This window comes from Eurypyga helias, unplaced genomic scaffold, assembly GCF_000690775.1.
Source record: "Eurypyga helias isolate BGI_N326 unplaced genomic scaffold, ASM69077v1 scaffold39460, whole genome shotgun sequence".
In the NCBI taxonomy this organism is placed as follows: domain Eukaryota; kingdom Metazoa; phylum Chordata; class Aves; order Eurypygiformes; family Eurypygidae; genus Eurypyga; species Eurypyga helias.
The window spans coordinates 1-12,993 of NW_010225776.1; the positions used below are offsets into that span (position 1 = coordinate 1).

Genomic DNA, 12,993 nt, shown 5'->3' on the forward strand with positions numbered 1-12,993 from the left:
GTGCTGCCTCAGGGCAGGCTGGTTGTGCTGGGAGTTGTGTTCAGCCTTATTCGCTGGGCTGAGAGGCAGCAAGGCGCTTCTCGCTGTAGCTCGAATTTACGCTTACCTAGCTTTGGTGTCTTTTCTTTCTAAGCTCAAACCTTCGTACTTTAAGAGGAAAAGGTATGAGGAAACTGAGGCAGGTGAATACCACTCAGCCTTCCTGCATTTTTGTTGAGACACAGATTTGATTATTTTTCCCTAGAAAAAAACACCTTGTTTTCATGGCTTTAATCACTTAGATGTGGTGTTCCCACCCGGAAAAGAAGAATGCAGACAGTCTGTAAGCTGGTGCCAGAGATGCCGGGATAGTTAATGCCTCTGTGTCCCTGGCACTGTGGTTTGAGCCAAATCAGTGGCTTTTTATACAAATTTCTGACTGCTTTGAAGGAAAGTGGCTTTCTGATTCCGTCCAGATAGCCCTAGCGTAAAGTTAATGCAGCATGCGAAAATGACCTCTTGTCAAGGTTGTTCCACCAAGCACTTGAAAGTTCTGATAGTTATATTCGACAGGGCAGAAAATAGATTGTAAATAGATAATCAGATGGATGGAGTTTGGAAACTAAATGGCATTTATAAATCTAAAGGGGGAAAAAAGGTACTAGATTGCTTTGCAAAGTCTTGCATATCATTTAGATAAAGGTTTAAATATCTTGTATGCATCTAAAAGGGTTTGAATATCTTGGACGTGTTAACTTGTAGAGAGAGAGTATCTTGTGTGAGTCATGGGCAGGATGGCTTGCATCTGCAGCCTTCTACAGGTGGATGTAGTTGTGTGTAAGTAATGAAACCTGTGCTTTCTTTGGTAGACACTCCATGCTGCCCCGTCACGTGCAGAGGCTGGGCAGAGACTGCATCGCCCACTGGAACGGTTCTCAGGTTCTCGCCTTGAACAACCCAGTTTCCAGCTCGATGAGATGGGCTGGACACTATCCCTGGGCCTCGTTTCCACTTCCTGTTCCAGTTGATTTCTCAGCAAACTGGAGATTCCCTCAGTTTTTTGGACCTTGGAGGCAGTTTCAGAGCTCTAATTGGCAGCTTGATAACTTCACGCAAAGTTCTTGCTTTCATCTACCTAACCCCGTTATGAGATCTGAAGGAGAAGAACTGTTGACAAAGAAGAGAAGACTCAGTGGCCAGCATGATACTTCAGCTCTTGAGGAAGAAGCGAACTTCTCTAATCAGAAGGAAGCATTGTGTCTTTCTGTAGCACAGAATAAAGAAAAACATAGCAGCGAGAAAGGTAAAAAATGTTCTTTGCTCATTTTCCTGGTTTATTTGTAATGCTGAACACATCTAACAACTTAAAAGCCATATTGCCTGCACCTTTTGAGTTACTGTTTTTCTTGGCACCTCTCTCAGGAAAACATCTGTCTTTAAAAGTGTTACAGTTTTGTAAAGCTGTTTAGTCTGTAAACTTGTATTTTGTGCTGTCAGACAGTCTGCTGGAGCTAGGTTCACGGTGCTTGGTGATAGAACACAGGCAGTGATGTGGGGGATTGCCCAGCTGGGGAGTCCTGAGCTTGGTTCTTACAGGTGTCTGTCACCAGATCGTGTCTGTTAACTTGAGAACTCTGTAAAAGCAAAAAGATTTAGCAAACTTGCTGTTGGGCTGAGCTGGGCTGGCAGGCTTATAGTTTTATTTCTTGTACTGTACCTGAGCTCATAAGCCCAGCTGGACCTGAATTGGTTTCTTTCTGAGCCAGTTATCTGCAACCTAGATAACTGAGAATTAATGGACTGTGATTTAATGGTGTTTGCTTCCAGCCTGGAGAATAGAAAGCTCCAGGGAGACCTTATTGCAGCCTTCCAGTACTTGAAGGGGCTACAAGGAAGCTGGGGGGACACTTTTTACAAGGGGCAACGGGTATAAATTGAAAGTGGGGAGGTTTAGATTAGATATCAGGAGGAAATTCTTCCTGGAGAGGGTGGTGAGGCACTGGAACAGGTTGCCCAGAGAAGCTGTGGATGCCCCATCCCTGGAAGTGTTCAAGGCCAGGCTGGATGAGGCTTTGAGCAACCTGGTCTAGTGGAAGGTGTCCCTGCCCATGGCAGGGGGGTTGGAACTAGATGGTCTGTAAGGTCCCTTCCAGCACAAACCAGTCTGTGATTCTACGATTAATAACTTGCATTCTGCCACTGGCATATTAGCAAGTTTTGTGTCAGACCATGACTGGCAGAGCAAACAGCAAGTGCACTTACCCAGAGAAGTAAGAAGTGCAGAGATGTCTACCCAACTCAGTAACAAACTTCCATCAAACTTGAGAGTGTCCGAGTTAGCTTACTGTGGATACAAACTTCTACGGGCCATCCAAATGTCTTACTGAGTATTGTGTGCATTTACAGTCCCGCCTACTGTGAAATGGATAGAGGGACAAGGTCAAAATTAAGGCCCTCTGGCATAAATCGCTTCCTTGACAAAATAAGTGGAAGTTGTATTGTGACTGAAAAGGGCGACAGATGCAGTCAGCATCCCAAAGGGATTTTTGGACACAAATATCCATAAGGCTTAGAAACATCATATCCATCCTCAGGAGCTGAAGGAAGGGAGTTTATTTTGTGCCTTTATTACCACATGCTCTCTTAACCCCCCTTGACACAACTTTATCCGAGAGTGTGGTTAGCAGTGTGGCCCTCCCTAGTTATCTTCTGTTCACGTCTTGTAAGGTGATGGCAATGGAAGACACCTGCTGAGGAGCAGTGCGGCCTCTCTCCCACTGTACGGAGAGTACTTACACCTTGCTGTGATTGTTGGGAATACCGGGTGCAGTCCTCAGTACCATAAGCACAGGGATTAAATTTACTACCCACACAGGACAGAGTACCCCCCCTAGCAGCTATAGCCACAGTCTGCCACTGGTTGATAAAGCAGATAACTGCACCTTGGCATGCTCTCAGATGAGTTGGGATGTGAAGGCTGAAATGCATCTTAGTTCGTGAGCTTTTTAAGTGGAAAAAAGCATTTCTGAAATACTTGGATGCTTAATGATGAGTAGATATGTTCTTACAAACTTTTCATACTTAGTATCCTTATATGAACTAGGAATGGCAGAAAGGCAAAGAAAGCCTTTTCAAAAGTTCCTGGTAATTATTTTTTTGTTAATTTCTCAACCTCACGGAGGGAAATAAAGTTTATTATCTGTTTTGGGACCCCTGCAGTAGACCCCATTGCAGCTTATGGCTGAGTTTTTCAGACTGCAGGCTAGAAGTGAACCCTTTGTTTGATTCCTAACCTCTTGTTATTTGTGGATAGGGAGATCAACAAGATGTCCATATGCTGCTCAGGGGTGTTTCCTAGACTGACATAGCTCATCTCCACTGAGGAGGCAATGGCAGAAGGCAGCGTGAGACTATGTCAACAGACTGGATTTGGTTTACCAGTTTGACGGCTTTTCTACAGGGAGGGGTAGTCTGACTGCAGCCATCTCCTTGGAACGTGCCAGTTTCCTAATTTCAAAGCACATTGAAATCCAGGGCATATAATGTTTGTGCTGTGTTTTGGGGTTCTTTTTTGGTTTTGTTTTTTTTTACTGATGCTTGTATAAAGTTCGTCTTAAAACAGGCTCTAAATCACTGCTAATCCAAATAAGCTTTCAGAATTGCTTAAGCAGTTTGAAAGGTGAAGAGTTGTCAGTAAAACGGACAGCTTTCTATGAGCAGTAAGAGGTCATATGGTGCGTTACAGAACTTTTTCTGCTTCATGTGCTTTTAACAGGAACCATCAAAAGACACTGGGAATATTTCTGTCAGCACAATAGAACAACGAAAATCTCTGACAATAAAGAAGCTGACCAAAGCAATACAGAAAGTGAGGCAAAATTTGATTTTACAGTCATGTCCTACAATATCCTCTCTCAGAATCTGTTAGAAGATAACTCCCATCTGTACAAACACTGCAGGCAACGATTGTTAATCTGGACATACAGATTTCCCAACATTCTGCAAGAAATCAAACAGCTGGATGCAGATGTGAGTAGAAAATGACCATGTGGATATTTCTTAAGAACTGATAAACTGGAGTAGCATTCTTGTTGTTCTTTATTTTGATAGGTGGGCTGTGTAGTGAATCCAGCTGAGCTTTTAGTTATGTCATGCTTAATGTTAGTTTCGATTTATGCTTATGCAGTTAGTGTATTCTGCTTTACACTGCCATTTTTTTATAATTCCAAAACCTTCTTTCTCCACATAAATCTCTCTGTCTAGAGCACACTTGAGTGCTGTAAATGAGGCATTGAACATAAGAACAGCTATACTTGCATAGGCCAGAGGTTGACCTAGTTTAGTGTTGTGTTTGTAGCAGTAGCTAATGGCAGATCCTTTGAGTAGGAGAACAGGGCACCTTTCTCCAGGATAGTCTCAGCTTCTGGGACGGTACAGTTCAAGAAGCTCTGGAGCTAAAGGTGCTCTTTAATTGTGCCATAAGTGTAGTGCGAAGGATGTGGAAGATGGAGTAGTTGGCAAACACTTAAGGTTGCATGCCACCCTTTTGTGGAGGGAAAATAACATGTGTGCACACAGGAGGGTCAAATGAGGGCAACCTCCAGGACTGGCATTTCCTAACTTCCAGGTGTGTGACTTTGACTTCATATTTGTTTGGGTAGTAGTTACCCCAAGTGCCTGTATTCTCAGTGAATCAAAAGTCCCTTCTATAATCTGTCTGCTAATCCTTCAGAGCCATTTGTTAGACTAGGTAATGGAGAACTTAGAATCATGTCTGAATCCCTTATTTGGAAGGCAGACTGGAATGTTTTACTACTTCAATGACAGTGAGGGCTGGAGTGATGAGGCAGCTGTGTGGATCTCAATTTTCTTGAGATTAATGTTCAAGGCCTAGAGAAGGATGCAGGTGTTGGTAGCATTCCTGTGAGACTAATCCAAAAGTGTTCCTTTCAGGTGTTCATTTCTCTCCAGCTGGTACTCTGCACCATCTGACTCATGAACAAGCTTGCTCTTCTCTACTGAGATGTAACTCTGACCTTCTGTCTGTCCTGGGGTCTGAAGAAATACCATGGTTTTGGTTGGTTGTGGGGTTTTTGTTTGGTTTTGAAGACGCTTATTGCATATTGTTAATCAGGAAGTAGAGTCAGTAAACTTTTTGCTTCAGTTGTTGTTCAGGCCAACAAAAGTTTGGTAATAGACTCCAACTTGCTGTGTGTGCAGGTCTTTACAGTGAGATGCATTAGTGGACTTTCTGGGAGGAGTGCTGGGCCAGAAGAATTCTGGTGAGGATCTGCCTGGTGCTGTTAGTGGTAACAGACAGTTCTCCAGGGTGGAAAGGCTGGAACTGAAGCCAGCGCCTCAGGCAAAGAGCAGTTCAGTTCAGAGTAGGTGCTAAAGTCTGCAGAGCCACACAATGCAGGACAGGAGTAAAGAGGTGATGCTTCGTATTGCCCTAAGTCAGGACAAGCAGCTGCCTGCAGACTAGTAAGTGCAGGGAATCTATCGCTAAGGGACATAGACTTTTAATTGATTCACTGTTTTGACCTGTAGCCTTATTGTGATGCACACGCTTCAAAGTATGGCTTGAGATCTGGTTCTCCTTTGCGACCTTGAGTTGAGCTAGTGTCAGCTGGGTAAGTGGAGCCTGCGGCAGTTCAGCAAGCAGTTCTAACTCTACTACTCTAGAGAGTAGAGTAGAGTCTTACTCTTCAGGAGCTCAGCCCTTCCTCAGAGGCCCAAGGTGGTTGTAAATCTGCATGTTACTGCAGTGTGCAGGGAGGAAGCTCCAAGATGCTCAGAACTCTCTTAATGGAGTATTTCAAGGCTGATCTTTGGTTCAGGTGGTTATAATTTGGAAGCTGCTTGTCCACTCTATAGCTAATGAAAAGTGTGCCCTTGGCCTCTTTTTTCCACTGCTATGGCATTTAGCCCTTCTCTAAACTGCTGAGAATGCCTTAGCAGGTCATTATTTTGATTAAACTTAATTTCACATCTGAAATTTCATGTCTGTCTGAGGAAGGGTGGGGAGGAATTGAGGCCCTCTTCACAATCTTGAAAAGCATTTTCTGTAGGAGAGTGAATGCTTTTAAGGGATTATGGAGGCAAAAGCCTCTGGATTTTTTTTTTTTTTAATACCTATACAGACTGACCAACAGAGATATCATACAGTAATATTTTGATGTATTTACTAATATCTTCTAATTGTAAACTTCTGCTTCAGGTACTCTGTTTACAAGAAGTCCAAGAAGACCACTATAGAACAGAGATCAAGTCAAGTTTGGAATCCCTGGGTATGATAAAACTCTTATGACCCATACATCATCTTCTCCCCTGCCCCAGTACTGTTTTCCTTAAAAAACCCTCTTAGAGTATAGAACCAAGACTCCTGCTATCTCACGCAACAGTGTCAGATACCCCCTTTTATAAATTCATCCAGGGCTGTGTTGAAAAACTACCTTTGTTTTCTGCCAATATTCCTGTTGGATAGCTTTTCTAGGGTATGTTTCTCTGGCTTGAAACCTTCCAAATATCAGCACTAAATTTTATCCCTGGTCAGTTTATATTAATGAGTTTTTATGCTAGTATTGTCAGTCACCTTAGTCTTATCGGTCTCCCGTGTGAATTGATGTAAGGAAGCTGTTGCTGTGGGGGTGATTTCATGGTGGTTTAAACTGATCTAAGTCTTTTGTGCCTTAGGCCTCTCCTTCCAGTCCTAGGACCCCGCTCCTCCTGGCACTGGTGCTTTGATGCCAGGAGGAGCCAGTTCAAGGGGAAGTGCCGGACTGACTCTGTTTTCTTGGTTAGTTGGAGGTCGTCTAGCTCCCAGAATTGAGTGTTTGTAGAGAAGGTAGAGTAGTGGCAGTACTGATTTAAATCTACTTGAAACGTGAAACAGCGCTATAAGGCTGGGCTCGTGTGGGCAACTGAACTTCCTGCTGCTATACACGAGGGTCTGGAGCTGCTGTAGCTCTGCCTGTTCCCTCTCCCTAGCTCCCAGATGCATGTCGTGGGCTGGTTCTGGCACTCGCTAGACCTTCAGCCTGGTGAAATCCACCAGTCCAGCACAGTGCTATCCAGACTAATTTTATTTTCCTGGATTAGTTTACGGTTGGCTTACTGACTTAACAGTAAGTGCCACAAGTGCAGGAGCATATGGCCTGGAGCTGGGAGAGAGGAGTGGGAAACCCCCCAGTTCCAGCATGGGTGTGAGCTCGGAGGTTGACTCACTCCATGGGGCTGTACTTCATGAATTCATACGGCATGGCTGGGCAGAGAAGCATTTTAAAATGGCAAAAACTAGACATTGTTTCAAGATGATTAAATTTTTTTTTTCTTACCTAGATAAGGGCTTGTTAAAATCTGCATTTCACTTCTATGTAAAATGAGGATCTTGGCAAATTACTGTTTTTGAGTGGACTTGCTTGAACTCCAATACTGTTGTGTGAAAAGTGTCTCAGTTTCCCTGTCAAAAGCTTGCTGCTAACTGGGTAATTACATAATTGTGTAAATAGGTTTGAGACCTTTGTTCTGTGAATCACTTTAGACAGTGATTTATGACTTAGAGTGATTATTGCTTTTGGTTGTAATGCTTCACTGGTATGATTCCTAAACCACTGTGGTAACATCCAGAAAAAACTTTAATACACAAGTCCACTTCTATGTGACTTCTGGGGTTTGTTTTGGATTGGGTTTTTTCCACACAAGAAGAGAACAAGCCTGGTATCTACGTGGATGCTTACACATCACGAAAGGTATTAGACCAGGTTTCCTGTAGTATCTAAACTGAAGCCAGACAGGACAGGAGGAGTCTTGTGTTCACGCTTCAACGTGAACGTCACATAGTCTTTGGTACTTCAGACTGGGTGGTGACTGCTGTGTGAGAAAAGTACCGTGAGGTTTATCTATTTTTTTAAAAATAATCTCTATTTATAAAATGATATTTTATGGTTTTAATTGCCTTTCTTGCAGGGTATCACTGTGAGTATAAAGTGAGGACAGGGAGAAAACCTGATGGCTGTGCTATCTGCTTCAAAACTTCCAAATTTAGCCTGATTTCCTCAAACCCTGTGGAATTTTTTCGCCATGATATTCCACTCTTGGACAGGGACAACGTTGGACTGGTGTTGCTTTTGCAGCCTAGACTTCCCTGTAAAACTAATGCTGCAGTCTGTGTAGCCAATACGCACCTGCTGTATAACCCGCGGCGAGGGGACATCAAACTGACCCAGCTTGCAATGCTCCTGGCGGAGATCGCTAGTGTCGCCCCTCAGGAGGATGGTACCTTCTGTCCGATTATCATCTGCGGGGACTTCAATTCTGTGCCTGGTTCTCCACTGTACAGGTTTATAAAGGAAGGAAAGCTGAATTATGAAGGACTTGCTATAGGGAAGGTAGGCTATGCTTTTCACTTCTCTTTCAGTCAGCATTAACCTTTTTTTGTGAGAAGTGTGGAATCGAGTGGTGCTAGCATGCCATCGCTGTGATTGTTCCCAATGCAACTGTTTTTTCAATCAAAGGGCGTTCCTAACGCCCTTTACGCACTCTGCAAAGCCAGAGTTACTGCGGAGTGACTAAAATAAGCTTGGGTGTTTTAGCTGTGCCTTACAGAATATCGTATCTGCCTGTAGCATTTCGCAGTGAAAAACTTGTGGACAGATTAATTGATCTTGAAAGGTGGTTATCCACGGGATGATTGCATCACTCTGTTTAAGTGTCCCAGACTTTTAAGTAGGAGAAAATAACTACTTAATCAAATGCCTACTGTGTACTGTATGGGGAGATGCATCTTAATTTAGATAAACTTTGAACTGCAGTGGCTAGAATAATTGTAAAAGCAAAAAGGAAGTGAGATGTTGAACCTAAACTGTTTCAGGTTAGATGCTTTTTTTGTTGTAAGCTCTTGTATGTAGCTGTTGGATGTGTCAAGTGCTAGTTAATAGAAAGTAACTAGAGTACCTTGAGAAAACATGAAAAAATAGCCCCACGGACTGGTATGTGTTGCCAGTGGATAGTTGTTTCAAGCCCTGCTTTGACTTGACCTGCTCCCAGAAGAATAAGCATCGTGAAGATAAAGTAAGTGTCTGCTAGGGAGCTGTGTGCACTCAGTCCTGTTACGTTGCAGAAAGTGGTCTTGGTAGCCTCTCAGCTTAGGGAGCGCTGTTGTTTTTACAGAGATTTGATGAGCCGTTATGAAAGACTGATTTGAGGGGGGTGGGGATTTCTTGGCTTAAAACTTTAAACTTTGCGAAAAAAAAGTGGCTTTTCTGAATCAAATTTCTGTCTGAAAAAATTCACGTTGTCTTTCTTAGGTTTCTGGACAAGAACAGTTTCCAAGAGGGCAAAGAATCTTGTCGATTCCGATTTGGCCAAAAAAATTGGGTATTTCGCAAAACTGTGAATATGAAATAAAACGGCAACCAAAAGAAGAAAACGCAGGTCAGTTTTTCTAGGCTGATGAACTTTTGTGGTCCTTTGAAAATACCCTTCAGGTGGTTCTGAAAAACAGGGGATCTGTTCATTATAATGGGGGCAAATCAGTGAGCCATGAGCTTGCAAAACTTCCTTGTTGGGCTCGTTAACGAAGTTTTTTGTTCGCATAACTTAACTCACAGTTTGCCTTCAGAAGGTAATGCAGGTTGTCACGTGGGAGCTGGCACGCAATATTTCAACCACCGCATTGGCATCGGGAAAGCCGCTTCTGCTGTGACTGGGAAAAGGGAGATGGAGGAGCACAGGGTGTGTGTGTGGGATGAACCTGCGTCCTGCTGCGGTGTTTGTGTGTTAGGGCGGAAGCGCTTGATGGAACAAGTGGGAAAAGCGAGTGGTTCCTTGCTGAGTATTAGTACATCTTTCATCCACTGTTTTTTCCTGACAGAAAACACCAATCTTAAATGGATGGGACCTAATTTGAAAGAGTTTTTGGAGGGCTTCATACTGCTGGATCAGAAGAATTTATTCCAGCTTTGTGAATTGTATCTTGCCTGCTGCAATATATGTGTATTTAAAGAATTTTTTTTTCTGTAGCTCCTCAGTATTGGTCTTTTCCTACATCCTATTTTTAAATGTAAATTGAATATGGTTTTATTTTGCAGGAGAAAAATGCGAAGCCGCGAAACCGGAGAAGGCTCAGGAGATTGTGCTGGCTTCTGAAAAGTATGTGTTGGGGGAGGGGGCGGGGGGGGGAGTTGGAAGCCCTCGGCTGGTGCCGGGTTTTGGGGATTTCTTTTGGTTTAGACCGCACTTGCATCTGACTCCAGCCATGGGTATGGGACGCCCAGCCAGCGCTGTCTGCCTGTCTGGCAAAAAGTCACCTGGTGGTTCAGCATGAAAAGGCTGATGGGGCAGCAAAAGAGGAGAACTGGAAACAACGGAGGAGTGCGTTCTTGCAGGAGCTTGCGGATGTTACTGTGGAATGCAGAGGTGTTGGTGCTGTTCAGAGGGTGCTTTCTGTCTGCTTATTACAAGAATGCTTTTGACTTTTCCCTCACCTCTTGACATAAACAGGACATTTTGGGGTGTAGTGGCATCGTAGGGAAGCTGTGATCTTCAGTCCAGTTGCAGAAAATGTGTTTTTGAGAGAGGGAAAATAATCAACGAAAACCCCAGTGTTGTCCAGCTGCTTAGGTGTTGGCACTTCTCTCTTTTTACAGTTTTTGAGATACTGGTTTATGGATGCTAGTAAAATCCTATAATGCAATGTGAAATTGGGATAAAGGAGGGGAAAGGAACTGGAAAGATCATAAAATCTTCCTTGTCAAGAGCTCTGTGGGAGAGTGTAAGTTCTTGCAGTGCCAGAAACCTGGAGTATTACGGATCTGGTAGTACAGCTCCTACTTGGATCAAAACATGTGCTTGTTGTACTGAAGGAGGAAGCCACCACTGTCCTGCTGGGAAGGAAAATGTAACTTTTTTGAAAGGAAAAATATATTTGCATTTATCAAACGGGTGAAGGTGTATAAAGGAAGGCACAGAAGAAGGAAATTGCCCTGTGTATGTGTGACATCAGGCTCCAAGCAGCCATTTCTTATCAGAAATGAGATCCTGGTATTGCTGCAGGCAGTTGTATTAAAACCCTTGGTGATCAAAAAGCTAAGTAACAAGGCATTTCTGAGAAAAGAAGCAGAGAGGAGGCAGTAAGTCCCATTCTGCAGTGTAAATCCATAGCATGTCACGTGCTGAACGCTGCTTGCAAGGTTTTTTGCCTTGTCTTAAAAAGGGTGTCATGTAACAAGAGCAGAAGTTGCTACCCCTCTGTATTGTACCAACTGGCATGTCTGCCTGTCACCTCTAAAATCAGGCAGGTGTCACGCTGGTATTTTCTGTAGTTGCTGGGGTTTTTTAAGCAGAACATGTTGTGGCTCAGGTTTAACACGCAGCCACGCAAGGGGAGACGTGTACAGCTGAGGGATGGATGATTTACAGAGCTGATGGGAGCAAGCGGCTGGGAGGGAGAGAGAGAGGAGTTCTTTTGCTGAAAGGTGTGGTTTTGCAGTTTGTTTCAGGGTTGAAAAAGCAGGTGAGACAAGATGAGCTGAACTGAAGAGGCTTGGACTGACAGATGATGGGGAGAGACAAAATGGGAGTCTGGGTGGAGGAAAGAAGATTAGGCGTAGCCTGACGTGAAAACACATGACAGCTTTAGTTTAGGGGAGGAAGAAAAACCTAAAAATCTTAATTTTTGTATATGCTGAAGGGCCTGGTTAGATGACTTCATAGTGTATGGTTTTCATATAAGCTGCTGTAGTGGACGCTTCCACCCCACTGTCAGGGAGAGATTGCTGAGTGAGGGCATGTGAAATCCTACAAAGCGTGCGTGGAGGGAAAGCTTTGTTTATTTAAAGTGTCAGTTAAGCCAGTTTTGACAGGCTCTTGGGTACCTGCCTTGTACTGAAAAAGCTGCCTGCGTTTTGCCTTCAGAGGTTTAGGCCACTAACACAAAAGGCAGTGGGATCGATTGTGTGAAGGAAACACTGGTTTGAGTATCCAGAGAATTAATTTTGTATTTGGTATTTCCTTGTTGCTTATCCTTTATGGGAAATACAAGAAAATAACATTGTTTTCTTTGGCTCCTGTTTTAGGTTGTCTTCAAAACTGCAGCACCATTTTAAATTGTCTTCAGTCTATTCTCATTACTTTCCTGAAACTGGGGTACCAGAAGTAACAACTTGTCACTCCCGCAGTGCTGTCACGGTGGATTATATTTTCTATTCGGCAGCAAATGACGATACTGCTGCCCAGCCAGGTAAAGGAACCAGCTTTTAATTATTTTTCACAAATGCTGAATTGGGAATATTCAGGTGCTGTTCTAAGGGAAACGTAGCGATAATTTAATCCACGTGAAGTACCTCAGAGGGTTCATGGTGGTGCTTTGCGTGTCAGCAGTTACCTGAGAAACAGGGCTGGCCCTGTCCGCTCCACACAGTTGGACTTGTAGTGCCAGACAGGGCAAACTTTTCTACTTCACTGAGCATTGCTGTCGTTGCCATCTCAGCACAAAGATGGGCTGAGGCTACGGAGAAGGAGCACTCTAAGCAGCACCTGAGCAATAATGCTGTAGGTAACCTGCCAGGACTGACGACAGCGCAGTTATTTCCAGTCATCTGAATAACAAAGCGGTGAACAGCAACTTAGCGTGTGCGTTAAACCTGATAAACGAACGGTTCCTTAGAAGGTTACTTTGCCGATCGGCTTGATGTAATTTCTGTCCAGGAAACGGCCCCCCGTGGCCTTTGCTCTGAGAGCAGTCCCTTGCCCGTGCCCCGTTGTCGCTCTTGGTTGCAGTTGCAGCTAAAACTCGCCAGATGGTGCGAGAAAGACGCGGTACCCCTTTGCGGGCGTGTTTCTCGCAGGGTAACGCGGCGCTGTCCTTCACTGCGTTAGTGCTCTTACCCTGGATACCTCTGAGCAGGACGCTTCCCTGGTCACCATTCCTTCTGTGCTGTGCTCGGACATCATGGCACGGTGCAGTGCTGCCAGAGAAGGGGCTCTGCAGGGCTCGGAACAATGAAACCCGGA

General features: G+C 44.1%; 1 protein-coding gene across 2 annotated transcripts in view; it reads left to right on the forward strand.

Annotated features, from left to right (window-relative positions):
* The first annotated feature begins 849 nt into the window (after positions 1 to 849).
* ANGEL2 (angel homolog 2 (Drosophila)) overlaps positions 850 to 12,993 on the forward strand; it is a 14,779-nt gene continuing 2,635 nt past the window's right edge. The window contains exons 1-7 of one of the 2 annotated variants that reach the window (XM_010150583.1): positions 850 to 1,282; positions 3,755 to 4,008; positions 6,200 to 6,269; positions 7,948 to 8,369; positions 9,288 to 9,414; positions 10,071 to 10,131; positions 12,057 to 12,220. In XM_010150583.1, coding sequence (XP_010148885.1) covers positions 856 to 1,282; positions 3,755 to 4,008; positions 6,200 to 6,269; positions 7,948 to 8,369; positions 9,288 to 9,414; positions 10,071 to 10,131; positions 12,057 to 12,220 — 1,525 coding nt within the window. In that variant the 5' untranslated portion in view covers positions 850 to 855. The remainder of the gene's footprint in view (positions 1,283 to 3,754; positions 4,009 to 6,199; positions 6,270 to 7,947; positions 8,370 to 9,287; positions 9,415 to 10,070; positions 10,132 to 12,056; positions 12,221 to 12,993) is intronic. The other variant, XM_010150591.1, reaches the window with a different exon arrangement.